Raw genomic sequence first — 18676 nt, 5'->3', positions numbered from 1 at the left:
TGGTATCAGCCTAATCCAATCAGGGGTTAGAACTGAGATTAGTCAGTCTCGTTAGACCCTAGCTATAAGAAATTAGAAGGAGGGGAAATCAGATTAGCACTAAGCCTAACCCTAACCCTAATCCTCACCCGTGCCACTGGAATCAGAAAACCGCGTACCGGCAAAAGTGGGGAGAAAACCTACCTTGTCGACTTTCTTAGCCCGCCGCCGACGGGACAACTCAGCCCGTCCGAGCCCGAGCTCGCCGGAGACGGGCGTTGCGCGCGGCGGGACTTAGGGCGCCAGTCGCACGGCCGCTCGACGGCGGCGCGCTCTGCCACGGGCGAGCACGCGCACCGGCGAGGGGCCTCGCGGCGGCGCCGTCCACGCCCTTCGTCCCTGGTCTCTGCTGGGTCTGAAGAGGGTGAAGGGGCAGGACAGGAGAGAAATGAACCTAGGGTTTCAAGGGGGCGCGGCCTCAGGTGGTTTTGTTCGGCCGAAATTAACTCGCAGCCGTCCGATCAGATTCAACGGACGAGATCCGCCGCAGGGCAGCTGGGCCGCTCGGCCCAGGCGGGCGCCTCCGCCTCGCCCTCGCGGGCCGTTTCGGCCACTGGGCCGAATGGTTCGCCCCGGCCCATTAGCCATGGAAATTGTTTTTCCATTTTTCAGAAACCTGAATTAGAGAAAAAAAAACACTACGGGCCGGGCCAACTAAGACCTTAGCGCGCTGGCCGGGCCGTTGGTTCCTTTAGGGAAATTCGTTTTCTCTTTTTTTCCAGAAACTGTTTTAGTATTATTTGATTAGTTTCAGTTTAATTTTCTGTTAAATTTTGATCCAACGTGATAAATTTTTCAGAGAATATTAGATACATTTCTGGAAATTATTATTAGTACATTTATTTCACGTTTTGCGCTGCTTAGTAATTTTAGTTGCTCCTAAATTAAATTCAAACCAACGGGCGAATTTAATTTTGGGCAAAATTAAGACTTAGAAAATTTTATAATATTGTTATTTTCTGACCAACGTTGATGATATCAATATTATAATTGTTTACCTCATCAGTTATACTGCATTAATTTTATTTTTTGCCCAACGGTGATGTAAAATTAATGCAGAAAGGGATTGTATGTATTAATACTGACCAACGTTGTTTTAATACATGCAATTTATATTAAGCTATTTGTCTTTTAATTTAAGTCTCCTCACAAATCTTGTATCTAAATTTCAGGATTCACCAACTAGGTGTCGTTGATTCCAACACTCAACGGGACCAACTACAAGTTGTGGCATCAGCAGTATGAGTTAGCCCTTGTCATGACAGACAATGCCTTAGCCTTCAACGAACCGTGTCCTGTTGAACCAGCAGAACCGGTGCGTGAAGAGAATGAGACTGAGGCAGCGTTTGCGACACGCAAGCGTGACCATGCCACAGTGAGAATGAGCTATGACCTTGCAAAGAAGCAATGGGACAATTCAAATAAGAAATGTCTGACACTGGCTAAGGCTACTATTTCAGAGCCTATTAGGGGATCACTTCCTGAGTGTGCCACCATCACTGAGTACTTAGAGAAGGTCAAGAACCAGTTTCATGGGACCACTAAGACCCAAGCTAGCATGCTTATTAGAGAACTCATTACTAAGAAGTACACAGGTGGTGGTGTCAGAGAGCACATACTGAGATTAAACTCCTTAGCATCTAAGCTCGCATCGATGAAGATGGAACTTCCAGAACCATTTATCATTCATGTGATTTTTTCCTCTCTGCCTAAGGAGTTTGAGGCTTTTGTTGTGAGCTACAACATGGCACCTGAGGAATGGAACTTAGATAAGCTCATTGGTCAGTGTGTGTGCAGGAGGAGGAGAGACTTAAGGACTCACGGGGAGACTCTGCTCTCTTTGTGAGAGATAATAAGAAAAAGTTCTATAATAAGAATGCCAAACCACAAGGGAAACCAAAGTGGGATGGCAGCTCCTCCTCTAGTGCTCAGGCTAAGGCCCCTCATGGAAAGGCACCTCAGCAACCTCAGCAGGACAACAGGGCCCAGGGTGATAACAAGCCACAATACACCAACAAAAAGAAGCCCTGGCTTGACCCTGATCAGTGCTTGTTCTGTGAGAACAGTGGCCTCATGCAAAAGGATTGCATTGGTTTCCTGAAATTCTGTAATAGAAAAGGTGAGGACTTAGTTACATTTGTAGATGAATCCTTGTATTTAAGTTATGATAAATCTACTTGGTGGATTGACTCAGGTGCAACAATTCATGTTGCTAATTCTTTACAGGGATTCCATACGAGGAGAACCTTGCAAAAAGGAGAAAGAACAATTAAGGTGGCAAATGGAGTACAGGCCGACGTCGAAGCCATTGGCGACTTGTCTTTAGCATTATTAGATGGTTTTGTACTTAGGCTATCAGATGTACTTTTTGTTCCCTCTTTGCATCGCAATTTAATAAGTGTTTCTAAATTAGATGATGATGGATTGGCATGCCATTTTGGAGATGGCAAATGTAAGATACTATTTCATAATAAGTGTGTTGGTCTTGTCTTCCGACAAGACAAACTTTATTTGTTATCAATTTCTGAGAATGTGAATGCTATATCCATTGTGAATGAGACAAACTCCTCGTCTATGAATGTAAATAGAAAGCGTAAGAATCATCAGCATGACTCTTCGAAATTGTGGCATTGCAGATTAGGCCACATTTCGAGGGGGAGAATAGAAAGATTAGTCAAAAATGATATTCTTCCGCCCTTAGAACTCTCAGAATTAGATCAGTATATTGATTGCATCAAAGGAAAGTATGTTAAGAAAATTAAGAAAAATGCCAAACGAAGTGCAGGAACCTTAGAAATAATCCACACAGATATATGTGGACCTTTTCCTGTTAAAAGTGTGGATGGTTATGATTCATTTATAACATTCACAGATGATTATTCACGTTTTGGCTACATCTATCCAATTAGAGAAAGATCAGAAGCTTTAGAAAAGTTTAAGATATTTAAAGCAGAAGTAGAAAATCAGCACAATAAGAAAATTAAGATAGTAAGATCAGACCGTGGTGGGGAATATTATGGGCGACATACCCCGTATGGCCAGGTTCCAGGACCTTTTGGAAAGTTCCTACAGGAAAATGGCATAGTTGCTCAGTATTCCATGCTAGGAGAGCCTCAGCAGAATGGAGTAGCTGAAAGAAGAAACCGTACCTTAATGGATATGGTAAGAAGCATGATAAGCTACTCTACCCTACCGATAAGTTTGTGGATGGAGGCGTTAAAAACCGCTATTCACATTCTTAATCGAGTGCCTAGTAAGTCGGTGCCTAAGACACCGTATGAGTTGTGGACAGGCAAAGCGCCCTCACTTAATCATTTAAGGGTGTGGGGTTGTCCTGCTGAGGCAAAAGTTTTCAACCCAAATTTAGGAAAATTAGATCCTAAGACAGTCAGCTGCCATTTCATTGGCTACCCAGAAAGATCAAAAGGCTACCGCTTTTATTGCCCTGACAGGCAAACAAAGTTTGTAGAAACAAGACACGCTGAGTTCTTAGAAGATGTTATGATCAGGGGGAGCCAGGTAGCGCGAGAAATTAGTCTTGAAGAGAAGCGGGTTTATGCCCCTACTCCAATGCTACAAGAATCATACTTCACGCTACCTATTGTTGCTACACCAGCAGTGCTAGACACTGTAGTGCCAGCACCTGTTGTTAGTTCTCCATTGCCGACACTTGATGAGAACCTGGAACCTGTCCCTCAGGATCCCTTAGAACCACCAGTCGTGCAACAGGAAGAACAACAACAGCCCCATATAGCGCCAAACAATGAGAACCTTAGAAGGTCACAAAGAACTAGAAGATCAGCTATATCAGATGATTATGAGGTTTATGAAACCGAAGAATTTCATATGGAAGATGATCCCACTACATATGAACAAGCCATGAGAAGCGAATACGCTGCAAAGTGGTTAGAAGCTATGAGAGATGAGATAAGATCCATGGATTCCAATAAAGTTTGGGAACTAATGGAGATTCCTAAGGGAGCTAAGAAGGTTGGTTGCAAATGGGATTATAAAACTAAGTATGACTCCCAAGGGAATGTCGAAAGACATAAGGCACGTCTTGTAGCAAAAGGGTTTACCCAAAGAGAAGAAATTGATTACAACGAGACTTTCTCTCCTGTCTCGTGTAAAGATTCTTTTAGAATAATAATGGCGCTAGTAGCACATTTTGACTTAGAATTGCATCAGATGGATGTTAAGACGGCGTTCCTTAATGGGGATCTTGAGGAAGATGTTTACATGGCACAGCCGAAAGGTTTTGTCATGGAAGGTAAAGAAAATATGAGATGCCGACTAAGAAAGTCTATTTATGGGCTAAAACAAGCTTCAAGACAGTGGTATTTGAAGTTTGATAATACAATTAGAAAGTTTGGGTTTAAGGCAAATGTAGAGGACAATTGCGTTTATGCAAAGTTTAAGAATGCTAAGTTCATCTTCTTAGTCCTATACGTGGATGACATTTTGCTGGCAAGCAATGATGTTAGTCTACTATTGGAGACTAAGAAGTTCTTGTCTTCACATTTTGATATGAAGGATCTCGGTGAAGCCTCTTTTGTTCTGGGAATTGAGATTCACCGTGATAGAAATAGAGGGGTTTTAGGGCTGTCACAAAAAGCATACATAGATAAGATTCTTAAGAAATATGGTATGCATAAGTGCAGTCCGTCACCTGCACCCGTTGTCAAGGGCGATAGATATGGGGAACATCAGTGTCCCAAGAATCAGATAGAGCTCGAGCAAATGAGTTCAGTACCTTATGCTTCAGCTGTCGGAAGCTTACAATATGCTCAAATTTGTACTCGTCCTGACATAGCTTTTGTTACCGGATTACTTGGCAGATATCAGAAAAATCCAGGTGTAGAACACTGGAAATTAGTTAAGAAAGTCTTGCGTTATTTGCAGGGCACAAAAGGCTTCATGCTAAACTATAGAAAGACAGACTCACTAGAGATAGTGGGTTTCTCAGATTCAGATTATGCAGGGGATGAAAGAAAATCCACGTCAGGCTACATATTCACCTTTGCAGGTGGGGCTATATCGTGGAAAAGCTCCAAACAACCTATTGTTATATCGTGAGTTTGTAGCATGCTATGAGGCCTCGGGGCAGGTAAATTGGCTTAAGAAATTTTTACCCGGATTAAGAGTGGTAGACAGCATTGAGAGACCACTTAAGTTGTACTGCGACAATAATCCCGCAGTTGGATATGCTCACAACAATAGGTCAAGTGGTGCTGCCAAACACATTGACATTAGGTACTATGTTGTGAAAGAAAAAGTTCAGGATCATATAATAAGTCTAGAGCATATCAAGACGGACAATATGTTAGCGGATCCGCTCACAAAAGGCTTACCACCCAACGTGTTCAGAAAACACGTAGCCGGTATGGGTTTAAGGGAAAGCCTATGATCACTGAACACTTAGGGCCCTTTAGTTAGAACTCTGTTTTCAAATTAGAGAGATATGTAGCCGTTAAGTCCAACGGAAGATTCTTTCTGTGACGATGAGACGCGCTCTGTGCACTTCTTTATAATGAAACGGAGCTAAGTGATTAGTTTATTAAGTTAATGTTAAGATGTGATTAAGGTAAGTTATTAGAAGAGATCAAGGGGGAGAATGTTAGTTTGACCTCTTCCTGCATGGCCCAACGGCAATGCAGAGGGATCCGTTTTTCCCCTGATCCGCTCCTGATCGGGGAGCCACAGCCGTTCAATGGCTGGTGGGCCCCTATCACCCTGCGGTATAAAGAGAAGGGAGGGGAGCCGGGGCACGCACCACGAAGTTGGCCGCCGCCAACACTCCCTCCCACATCTAAACCCTAATCCGATCTAGAGGGTCGCAGGCAGTGACGGGAAGATCCACCGCCGCCGCGCTACGACCCGGCGTCTTCTTCTTCGTCTCCGGGAAAGCTACGACGAGGATCTCCATCCACTACTGATGGCGGATCCCGGCTCTTCTGCTCCAAAGACGGCCTTTACTTTATGTACATCTTGATCTTGTATTAGGATCTCGAAACACACTATTATTTACATGTATTAGAATCTGTCCGTCTAATTCCCTGGTTAGTAGATCCAGTTATGTTTTATTAGTTCTATCAAAATCGACAACTTTCTCAAAAAAAAAAAAGAAGAAAATTGACAAGATCAACACAGGCAAGATCGCGATACAGGGCGCAGCGCATGTGGATGTTAAAATACTGTCAAGCTGCAATAAGAAGCAAACATAGATCTAGGACACGATCAGTGAAGCATGCACGCACGAACATAGAATCGATAACACACTGATACAGTAGGTGAACAGCTAGCTAGCGTGCACGACATGCAAACGACGTCGCGCCATCTTTTATTTGGACATTCCGATCCGACAATAAGATCATCACCCTCCCAGTGGGGCTAGACAGCAAATGCGGCGGCGGCGGCGGCAGCGCCGGCCGTGCGGAGGAGGCTGTAGTACAGCTGCGGGTTGGCAGCGAACGCCGCGCGGGAGATGAGCAGCCCGCCGGCGCCGGGCGCCTTCATCATCACGACGGCGGCAGCCGGGGCCGCCACTGGCCAAAGGAAGTAGGAGATGACGGCGCCCACGAGGAGCGACGACGCAAACGCAGCAGCTCCGCCGCCGAGGACCATCTCGTTCTTAATTTGAAATCGCTCGCCGCGCCGGAGAGACAGGGTTTCGGTGCTGCTGCTTGGAGAGAGCGCGATGGAGATGATGTGCTGCTGTGTGTGCGGCGGTGGGGGCTGAGGTGGACGACACCGAGCCGGGCGCACGTATTATTTATAGGATGCAGCGGCAGGGTGTAGGCTCGCAGGCGCGGCCGCTTGAGTTCATGCGCGTGCGCATTTGCTCGTTCTGGGGACTCGAAGAGCGCGCGTTGGGAAACGAATCGTCCTACATGGGAACTCGAAGAGCCTCCGCGTGCACTGCATGCGGCGTCGCATGCATTTTTCCGAAAGTGGAACCGTGGAAGCATTGAAAAATGTAGAAGAAGTTGCATGCGTCGTCGCTTGCCACTTCGCCAGTGACTCAAGAACGAGCAATTTCCCAAGGTGATTTAGCTCAAATTTTTTTCGAAAAATGGGCACTTTTATTTGTATTTTCATAAATATTGTTCAATCATAAACGTTCAAAAGACTCGTCTCATAGATTATAGTTAAACTATACAATTAATTATTTTTTATTTATATTTAATGCTCCACGTATGTATCGCATGATTTGATATAATAAGAAATCTAAAAAATTTTACAAAATTTTTTGAAAGTAAACAAGGCCCTAATGTAATAGTACAGTTTCTAACCAAAGTTTGTTCTTTTATATATGTATCTTTATTTATTTATTTATTTATTTATTTATTTTTCTTCTTATCTTTTTGGTTAATCACCATCCTAAAGCAATAGAAACAGTTTCGATATTAAGAAACAGTATTGATCTGTCATTAGCATATATGAATATAAGTTACTGTAGCACTTAAGGCTAATCATGGAGTAACTAGGCTTAAAAGATTCGTCTCGCGATTTTTAATCAAACTGTGTAATTAGTTTATTTTTTATGTATATTTAATGTTCTATGTATGTGTCTAAAGATTCGATAGGAAGGATGAAAAAAATTTGAGTGGGAAACTAAACAGGGCAAAATTTTGTGTCCTCCGGACAAAAGCATCTTATCAACAACTCCATAGCAATTCCTAACCTATGCGTAGACGATTAGCTAGACCTGTGATGAATGGGGGGGACGACTTGACTAGCTAGCATCGGCAACAAGAAATCATGTCTCCCACGCCCCACCACCAAAGGAAAAGATGCGGAATTGCGGAAAGAAGGGGTGTGGAACCAGATCCTCTGCAGTCCATGAGGATCTGGTTCCCATGTCGCCCAGCCTTCCAGGTGCGAGGACGCCGAAGCAACTCGCCCCAATTGGCTCATCCTGATGCCTAGCTGCAGGTGCCCCCATGACCCATTTGCGAAAGTGAATCCTTTTGAAACCCATATCAGCAAAGCACAAGTGATCGAACAGCTTTAGCGTACGGTATTAACGCGCGCTTTATTAGTCAGGAATCCACCAAAGCAAGCGAGCACTACGCGTAGTAGTCTGGATCCAAATCCAACTCGTTCGTACAGTGTTGCATCAGTTATTTTTAGTCTATATTTAATAGTACATGCACGTGTCCAAACATCCAATAGGACAGAGAGTACACTTTGGGAGAGGAGGGGAGAGAACTAAACAATGCCTTAACTTGTACCACTGCACACAACCACTAGCTATATGAAAAAGTACATTTGGACATCTTGTCATGTTTTCTTTACATCCTCTTACAAAAAAATAGATTGTGTTCCTTTCATTTAGATATTTTAGATATTATAGTTTTTAACATTGTTATCAACCTTTTTCTGTTTGAAAACATAATGTTACTAGGTCTAAAAGGTTAAATTAAATTAGGAATTTTGAAACTTAAATGAATACGTTTTGAAGACCATACCACGAATAAACATAACATGCATTTGTGACCAAGGGACTGATTGGCCCGAAAACATTTTTTTCTTAAAAGAAGCATCAAGTGGAAGGAGGGATCCACTAGTACATATAAAATACAAGGAATGAAAAGGATGAATCAATTCTATAGACACCTTTTTTAAAAGAAAGATATATTAAGAATAAAATGAAATCTTGGATCACTGCACAAAACAATGTGTAATACGTATCATTGTATTAATTATATTTTTTTTGCGAGACCCACTTACAGACACAAACGCTCGTATACACGAGGGCACACTCACCTCTATGAACGCAAGTACGGACACCCTACCTCTATTGCAAGACAAATTATAAAATATATTTTGATTATAAATCTATTTGAAATATACTTGTTGACATTATTTTCAGTTAAAACTTACTCCTCCAGAAACGAGGTTTTCATATAGTTTTTTTAGGACGCAGAAGTATTTGGTATATAAAGTTACACGGACAGAGATGAAGTTGCTAGGTTACCACGAATAATGTTTGTTGCAGTAAGGTGAGGGCAAGGAATTAATGATATTGTTTTACTACAAGGATACATCATGGTGTTCCTAGTCGTCCACTTTAGGCCCTGTTTAGATTGGAGATGAAAATTTTTTGGTTGTCACATCGAATGTGTCGGAAGGATGTCGGGAGGGGTTTTTAGAAACTAACTGCAAGACAAATCTATTAAGCAGCATAATTAATCTGTCATTAGCACATATGGGTTACTATAGCACTTAAGGCTAATCACGGAGTAACTAGGCTTAAAAGATTCGTCTCGCAATTTTCAATCAAACTGTGTAATTAGTTTATTTTTTTATGTATATTTAATATTCTATGTATGTGTCTAAAGATTCGATGAGATGGATGAAAAAAATTTTGAGTGGGAAACTAAAATGGGCAAAATTTTGTGTCCTCCGGACAAAAGCATCTTATCAACAACTAAAATAAAACTTCATAGCAATTCCTAACCTATGCGTAGACGATTAGCTAGACCTGTGACGAATGGGGGAGACGACTTGACTAGCTAGCATCGGCAACAAGAAATCATGTCTCCCACGCCCCACCACCAAAGGAAAAGATGGGGAATTGCGGAAAGAAGGTGACAGCATTGATTCATGTCGCCCAGCCTTCCCGGTGGCTGGGGCCGGCCGCGAGGACGCCGAAGCAACTCGCCCCAATTGGCTCATCCTGATGGCTAGCTGCAGGTATCCCCATGACCCATTTGCGAAGGTGAATCCTTTTGAAACCCATATCAGCAAAGCACAAGTGATCGAACAGCTTTAGCGTAGGGGGAACGCGCGCTTTATTAGTCAGGAATCCTCCACCAAAGCAAGCGAGCACTACGCGACGCGTAGTAGTTCTGGATCCAAGTCCAACTCGTTCGTACAGTGTTGCATCGGCACAGCCTAGTCTGGGACATGACTACTCGTCACGGGAAAGGAATCACAAAACGTACACGCACAATACAATGTACTAGGACCAAATAAGACTACTACACGACATTGTTACAGCAGTCAGTCAGTCACGTACGTACTCATCATACATATACCGATACAGTTCGGCTTTTACACACTGGCCTTGTTTAGTTCAAAAAAAATTTCAAAATTTTTCAGATTCCCCGTCACATCGAATTTTTAGATACATGCATGAAGTATTAAATATAGATAAAAATAAAAACTAATTGCACAGTTTGGTCGAAATTGCACATCGAAATCTTTTGAGCCTAGTTAGTCCATGATTGGATAATATTTGTCAAATACAAACGAAAGAGCTACAGTGTCGATTTTGCAAAATATTTTAGAACTAAACAAGGCCACTAGTATAATACCCCTGCTAACGCTACGGTGTCATTCAACCATACAAATTAAAACCAAAATATTATTTCTCTGCATTTGACTTAACCATTACAACTCAACACGCCAAACGCACAATGCCAACAAACATATAATCTGGGATTCCTTTTTACTAAAAATTGAATTAAATTTCTTCAAAGACAAAGGATACATGACGCACAATATCTTCAACAATTATAATACAACTCTACTAATTACAATAAACTAAATATATGACTCAAAATATATATTGTAACCTCTAAAATTCTCTTTTTATGAAACTGATATGCAGTTTATTTTGCATGTGCCGACTTTTTGTGGTCTCTATTTTGCATGTCCCGTGCTTAGCTTAAGTTGCACCTTGCACTCCTGTCCACCTCGACCACCCAGCAGTCAATACTCATTTGAAACTGGGAACACATCCAACTATCAAAAGGATTCAATAATAGTGAAGAGAATGCGAGACAATATATTTATTCAGCATACTTGAAGAAAGATTGTTACATGGTTGATTGGCCCAGTGAGTTTTTTATCATTGAGAAGAAATAGCAAGCATTGAGGCACACTGATCCCAAAATTATTTTAAGCCATATATTTAAATATATTATTTTAAGCCATATATATTCATTCTAAGCCCCTGCCACCTACTTGATGGGAGGCTCATGGCCTAACTACCAGGAAGAACAGAAGTAAAAAGAAAACTGCACTGTGAATTAAAGGTACCTCTAGGACTCTGGGAGTACTCCAAATTCTGCATTAAGAGTTCGTGGTTCATGGAATTTCAGCTACGCTATCTAGACGAGGGCACATGAGTGCACCTTTTCCAACTCATGACAATGGACATGTGGTTGTGGCGCTAGCGACTCCCATTACTGGCTTCCTCTTGCCGGCAATACATGAAACACCTTAGGAGCATGGAAGTGTTATGACCGGCATAGGATACACATGATAATACAAGAGCATAGTATCTGCCAAGTGCGACCAGAATACAGACCTTAGCTTGTCATTGATGATTAGCTGAAATATAACACATCAGGTTTAGGCTAGTGTTGCCATTTGCCAATTTGCCATGCTGGAGTGAGTGACTGAGTGATTAACACAGTTGATTTGATCAAGTCTAACCTATTATAATAAATTAAGCTACAATTGAATCAGATGACAGTAGTAGGACGGAATACAACCACTGGTCACAGAGACTGCGCTGTATTGCTGTGCTTATTGGTACATGTACTAAGAAATTTAAAAGTTCAACCTACTATCTTTGATAATCTGAATCCCGGTTGATTCAACCAATTCATGCTAATTCATTTAACTTTCAACAAAAAATTTATGATCATTACTAACCAAAAAGCAAAGCTAAAACACATGTCAAATATTGTGGCTGATATTTAACTTAGAAGTAATGGGCAGCACATGAACTGATTTTGGGCCAAATAATTAAAATTTGAAGGGATCTAAGGAAATATCAGTGTGCAGCATACTTGGAGACCTATATCGTACTTCATACTGAGGGTGTGTCTCGCCCAATCCCTTTAATTTGTTGCTCAGTTGATGCTGGAGATGAAAGTTAATCCATGGTTAGAAGTTAGCTCAGCAACCAAATATGGCTCCCAAAAGATGCAGTTAATCCGCGGTTGCAGATGTTCACCACAACCGACTCCATAGAACCTATTGCCAAAATAAGTCCCATATCATAGTGTCTAGCTATCAATATTTTATATGTGTGTTTTAGATCAGGACTTTAGGAAAACAAGAAACCTGAAACTACAAATGATGAGGATTAGATAATAAGAAAAAATAACTTAGTTATGGAAGGGTCACCATAACACATGGCAGAGCCTCATCTAGACCACGTAAAATTGCTTCAAATTGACCACTAAAATCAAAACCATTAATTTAATTAAGTAATTATAAAATAACTACAAGGTACATAAAAAACACTAAAAAGGTCACTTACCTTCTAAATCCACTGTATAAACAGTTCTAAAATCTGAAATTCACTTAAAAATTAACGCAGGCAACTCGCCTAGTAATTTATATAAAATTGTTTAGAACATCTATGCATCAAACAAAGGATTTACAAATTCACTTCTTGACAAAGATAAACTCACCTCAGCTGGACCTCTCTTTGCTAGAATATAACTGAAGGTAGAAGGGTATTAAACAAAGAAATTCCACGGCTCAAATTTACTTGCAAAATAACATAATAGTATGACAATGACATGAACAAAGTTAATCCACAGAAGAAGATTAGCCACGAAACAACACTGACATAGAATATATCACCTTCAAAAAAAGAGCACATCGTGACTGTACATGCAAGACAAAAATCAAAACCTCTGCCATTAGAACAACTATATAGTATTCTTTGAAGGTGATATATCATGGTTCACTGGATGCACTTCCATTGCTCGATGCACAGCTCATCCAACATATATCTCAACATGTGCTGCCAATACAAGATGCATATGTAATAGATAAGTAACAATCAAGAGATAATGCATCTTGAAGGCAAAGTTCATAATGAAGGGAGTTTAATAATTCAAAACAGAGTATGGAGTTTTTGTTCCACAGAACAATATCACTCTTAGTTGCACCCGTTGTTGTCGACAAAATGATGGTTCTCAAGTAGCATACAACAACGTTATTCCTAAATGCCAATTTTCCCAGGTTAATAGATTAGAATAGTGCTAGAACATGCAAGGAACGACATACTGAAATTTCTATGAACAGAGTAGATAACTGCAGATTCAATTAGGCAAATTTTTAATATGGCAAAATGGGAGCGACCGTCATCTAGTGCCTCATCTTCCTCCTCGATGCTAGCATGCTCATCGCGCTCCAATCCCTTCCCCGCTGCGCCGCCATGCTGTTGCGCCACTCTGATGTCGGCGGCAGCTCCTCCACGGCCCAGTCGCGCCAGCACTTTTCGCATGACGCCCAGCTCCTCGCCCATGCGCGCGCGGTGGCCCCTAAGCCCCACGCTGGCTTACCCGCGCAGCCGTTGCTGAGGCTGGCCACGCCGTCGCCCTCGATCCTGCGATGCCGCCCTGCTCATCCTCAAGGGCCTTGCCATCGACCTCCAGCGCCATCGCCTCCCTGGGCTATGCGCCCTCGATGCTGTCCTCACGAGCACGATGGGGACGGAGCATCAGCGCCGATGCGTGACCGCCCCGTGCCGCCACCATCGGATCAGGCATGGCGACGGCCGCCAAACCCTAGCCGTGCCGGGGATGTGGCGTCCACAGCGGCGGGCGTCCGCAGCAGCGGCGGGAGCGCATGGCGTGAAAATGCTGCAGGGACTGGGGCGGCGGCGGTGGGGGAGGATGGAGGGGAGCACCTGGTGCGGAGGTGACGATTGGTTTTTTTTTTCTTTTGTCTCGGACTCATTACGAGGGAAGCCGGAAGAAAGGGTCGGGGTGAAGCGAGAGAGCTGACGGAGGTTTGATTTGACGTGAGGGTGAGGATGTGTAAGGTCGTGATCATACTTCTAATCTGGGTCGTTAAATCTGTAAGACATGTGCTGTGAGTCGTTGATCTTGCAGGTGGAATTTGCCTAGAGAAGATTTTAATTATATTAGAGATAAAAAAAGAACCATGCTCCATGCATAATAACATCACACACTCGATCTCGTACGTACTCGTACAGCCGTACAATACGTACACACAGGCGTATCCACGAATGCACGTACGCTAGTACACGAGGGGCTTCCCGGCGCGGAGGTCACGGAAGTAATCCCGGGGGTTGTTCTCGAACACGCCCCGCGGCATGCGCGCGCCGCCGCGGCCCGGCGCAGCCATAAAGCGGCCACCGCGCGCGGCCCTGCCGCCGCCGGCGCAGCAGCAGCGCCAGCAGCAGCGGGCGACGCAGCGGAGCACGAGGGCGCCCAGCACGGCCGGGACCACCACGGTGACGGCCACGTGCACCCACTGCCGGAGCGTCTCCGACCGGGTCTCCGGCGGGAACACCTCGTCCGCCTTCTCCGCCAGCGCCGCGAACAGGGTGGCGAGGTAGGCCACGACCTCGGCGGCCTTCGCCTTGACGAGCTGCCACAGGCCCGAGAAGAAGTCGCCGGCGCCGTCGAGGTCGAAGCTGAGAGACCCGCCGGCGACGGCGGTGAAGCCGCCTGGTAGGAGCTTCCTCGCCGGAGACCCGGGGAATGCCATGGTCGATGAGAGACGGAGACTAGTGTGGTGTCTGTGTTTGTGTTGTGGCTCGACCGAGGCAACTACTTGCGTGACAATAACGCAGCGGAGATTATATACGAAATAACGCAATGCAATCCCTGGCTAGCTATGGGTGTGTGGATAGGCATACAGAGCACTAGGACTATTTATTCGTTAGACTACGGCCATCTTTAGATACAATAATTAGTTGTTACTTAGCTAAGTGTTTTCATTTTTACTCAACCTGTTAGCTTCGTACTAGGACTATTTATAGGCATACTGAGTACTGGACTTATTAGTTTGAGCTTATCAGTCAAATTTGTCCACTATTTAACAGTATTTTTCTCTTATAACAAATCAGGCGACAATATTTTCTACCATGACTTATCATGCCAAACGAACAAGACAACCCATACTTACTTTTTTAGGGTAGTGATTGTGTAGGTCATTGAAACCCTTGGAGACTCAAGCTCATATGTCTCATTTTTGGTGCAAGGCTAGTTAGTACACTAAATCTTGGGGGCAAAACTTTCTTAACTGACAATTAGGTCAGGGCCGGGTGGGAGCGGCATCCTCAGGGCGATGTGTCGGGGTTGTACTCACGCAGCTGAAGCTCATGGCTAGGAGGTTGTAGCTCGTGGGCGCAGGCTCACGGCAAATAAGCCACAGTAGAAAGTATTGTTGGCTGATTTATTGTGTGAGAGAAACACTGTTGAATGGCTGACAGATTCAGTTGATAAGCCTAAACGAACAAGGCGCACGGGAGACGGTCGAGAGCTCGTGGCAGAGGTGGTCGGAGTTTGCGTGTAGAGAAGAAGAAATTTAGAACAAAGCGGTATCTTGTGTAATCAGTGTCAGGAGTGATTTCTCAAACTCCACTAAACTTGAGTTTTTAGAAAATTCATAGGTTAGGGAGACAACCATGAATTTCGTGGAGTTGTTCTATGGTGGATCTGTGTGGATCTAGAAATGTTTGGCTCAGGAAAGTGGATTTAGAGCTGTTTTATTAGTCACTTAAACGATGGATGAAAACACAACACATTTGCAAATCTTGACGACGACCAGACGAGCTTGACGCATACTCATATACTCGATCGATAACATGCATGAGACCAGGTCACCTAGGATCCATTTCCCTGACTTTTGCTTGCATGCTTCACCAGTTCACCGGGCGCCGAAAAGAGCGGCGACCGGGAAAGCGACGAGCAAGGCCACCGTTTTCGTGCAGAAGACGGTGGCGGCCACGATGGTTGGAGCGGAGCGCAGGATCTGGAAGAATAGCGCCGGGGCGGCCTCGAAGGCCGCGCGCGATATCCGTATGCCGGCGGCGCCAGGGGCCTTCATGGTGACCACGGCGCAGTTCAGGCACGGCAGGAGGAAGACGAACACCGACAGAACGGCGCGGCCAACGTGCAACAGCCCCTGCACGAAGAAGCAGGCGCCGATCACGAGTGCCTTCCCGACCCCCACGCTAGCTTCCAAGAGGACCGGCCAGCAGAACCACACGAGCGTCGCGACGAGGACGACCGCAGCCACGGCGAGCACGTACGGGAGCGCGACCGGGGCAGCGGCCTGGAGCCACCGCCAGAGGTTCGCCAGCTTCTGTGGGATCTGGTGTGCTGCGCCCGCCACGGCGGACCAGGCTCCGGGGAGGAAGGCCGCGACGAGCTGCCACAGGCCGTCGAAGCCGGAGCTGATGGCGCCCGCGGCGTCTGTCATGCTGGTAGCGAGCCACTGCCAGAGCGTCTCTAGCGGCAGGACGAATTGGTGGGCCGCGCCGGCGATGGCCGCGAAGATGTGGGCGAGGAAGCCCGTGACGTGCTGCCACAGGCCGTCGATGCCGGAAGCGATGGAGCCCGCGGCGTCGGTCGCGCTGGTGGCGAGCCACTGCCAGAGCGTCTCTAGGGGCAGGACCAACAGGTGGGCCGCACCGGCGATGGCCGCGAAGATTTGGGCGAAGAAGCCCGTGACGTAGTGGCACAGGCCATCGAGGCCGGAAGCGACGGCGCCCGCGGCGGTGGTGACGACGGTGACGAGCGACTGCCAGAGCACCTCCAGTGGCAGGACGAGCAGGTGGGCTGCGCCCGCGAGTGCGGCGAAGAGGTAGGCGATGATGTCGGCGAAGAAGCTGGTCACCATCTCCCACAGGCCGAAGCTGATGCCGCCCAAGTCGGCGACGCCTTGGGCGATGGTGCCAGCGGCGCCGCCATGCAGGAGCTTCCGTGCTGCCGTCTCAGTGATGGCCATGCCAGATGAAGCGCATCGTCTCTCTAGTCACAACTCACGATTAATTTCTTGTAATGGTGTGTGAAATGGTGATGCCACAGGAGACAGGACCCTTCAATGTGCACTGATGTATATGCCTTTAATTAATTTACTTTTGTTTTTTTAAGTCCCTTGCAGTCCCGGAGCGGGTTTCGTGGGATGGTTCCCTCCCCAATGTACTTTCCTAGTGCCTCAAGATTCCACGTCAAGAGTCGGGCCTTTGCGATGTGCTCCCTCCCTCCCTCCCTCCCTCCACGAAAGAGTCAATTTCTAAAGTTGTTCTAAGTCAAACTTTTTAAACTTTAACCCAATTTTTAGAAAAAAATGCTAAAATTTATAATATCAAATTAGTATTATTAGATTCATCATAGAATATATTTTCATATAATGTGTATTTTATATTATAAATGTTGTTACTCTTTTCTATAAAGTTAGTCAAATTTTAAAAAGTTTGACTGGCACGGATCCTAGAAATTGATTCTTTCGTGGACAGAGGGAGTATTTATCGAATATTAAATAAGATAAAAATAATAACTAATTACAAATTTTACCTGTAATTTGTGAGACGAATCTTTTAAATCTGATTAGTTTATGATTGGATAATTTGTTAAATACAAATAAAAGTGCTAAAGTGTTCATTTTATAAAAAAATTTAGAACTAAACAAGACCTCAACTAAGGTCAGTGAGTTTCAGAACGTTGTTAGCTCAAGCAAGGCCAGTGTGAGGAGTTTTTTAGGAACGTTGTTAGCTCACCAGTCTCACGAGTTCCAGAGTGTTGTTTTTTAATCTTGTTTAGTTCGCGAAAAAAATGTTCATGAAAAAAATTCAATATCACATTGGATATGTCGTGCATATTTGAAGTGTTAAACATAAAATAATAAAAAACAAACTACATAGCTTGCGTATAACTACGAGACAAATTTTTTAAGCCTAATTAATCTGTCATTAACATATGTTGGTTAATATAGTAATTATGGTTAATCATGGGTTAATTACGCTTAAAAGATTTGTCTCGCGATTTACAATTAAACTATGTAAGTATTTTTTTCGTCTACATTTAGTGCTCTAGGCATGTGTCCAAATATTCGATGGGATGGGTGAAATAGTTTTTGGATGGGGAAGTAAACAAGGCCTTAAAGTAACATACCATATAAAATAAAATAAAACATAGATCAAACATCTATTCTAAAAAATCATTCTTTGGTTTTTATAGAGATTAATTTCAAGGGTCAAATTGTACCAACTACAAAAGCCATTTCTTCTCTCCATTCTTAAAAATGTTATCACGAAAATGCCTATGACAGTTTATTGGATACAAATGTCCATCTCACTCTATCTTTAGTCTCCCCCTCCTCTCTCTCTCTCCAATCCTTCACCTTCTCTCCCGTTCCAAACAACAACCACAACCAACGCTAAGGGCGTCCTTGACCAATATTCACGGCGAAGACACATTAATACTAAAATGTGTCCATGCGAGCGATGTGGTCAACCATGGGTGTGACAACACATCTCGGGCACGGCAGGCCAAGTGTGTCGTCGACCTAGATAAACCCTAGCAGGGTCGTGCCTAGGCCGATGGCTCAGCCTATGGACAGGCATGGCGCGATACGATTAGTCGTGCTGACCTAACCATTGGATTCATTTGGCTATTTATAGCTTAGAGAGGTAGCCGCTAGTTACTACTCATGCTCGCCGAGAAAGGAAATGGAAGCTAGAGCACGGGTAAATTATTGAGAGAGTCATTTTCATCCTTAGGGCACTCACAATGCAGACTCTATCGTAGAGTTTAAAGTTATTTATTACCTCGAACAATGTTGACTTAGAGTCTAAATAAGACTTAGAGTCTTATTTTTTCTACCTCTTTCTTCAATAAATATG

General features: G+C 44.2%; 3 protein-coding genes across 3 annotated transcripts; all 3 read right to left on the bottom strand.

Moving 5' to 3' along the window:
• LOC8081538 (protein EGG APPARATUS-1) lies at positions 6156–6799 on the bottom strand. The gene has a single exon (XM_002460947.2). The coding sequence runs from the start codon at positions 6661–6663 to the stop codon at positions 6430–6432; it is 234 nt and encodes a 77-aa protein (XP_002460992.1). The 5' UTR covers positions 6664–6799; the 3' UTR covers positions 6156–6429.
• LOC8081537 lies at positions 13917–14950 on the bottom strand. The gene has a single exon (XM_002460946.2). It carries the CDS (start codon positions 14530–14532, stop codon positions 14059–14061), a length of 474 nt encoding a protein of 157 aa, XP_002460991.1. The 5' UTR covers positions 14533–14950; the 3' UTR covers positions 13917–14058.
• Positions 15505–16893, bottom strand: LOC8079023. The gene has a single exon (XM_002460945.2). The coding sequence runs from the start codon at positions 16777–16779 to the stop codon at positions 15697–15699; it is 1083 nt and encodes a 360-aa protein (XP_002460990.1). The 5' UTR covers positions 16780–16893; the 3' UTR covers positions 15505–15696.

Source organism: Sorghum bicolor, chromosome 2 (assembly GCF_000003195.3).
Source record: "Sorghum bicolor cultivar BTx623 chromosome 2, Sorghum_bicolor_NCBIv3, whole genome shotgun sequence".
Lineage (NCBI taxonomy): Eukaryota > Viridiplantae > Streptophyta > Magnoliopsida > Poales > Poaceae > Sorghum > Sorghum bicolor.
Note: the sequence above shows the minus strand (reverse complement) of the source record. Positions and strands in the feature narration are given on the sequence as shown.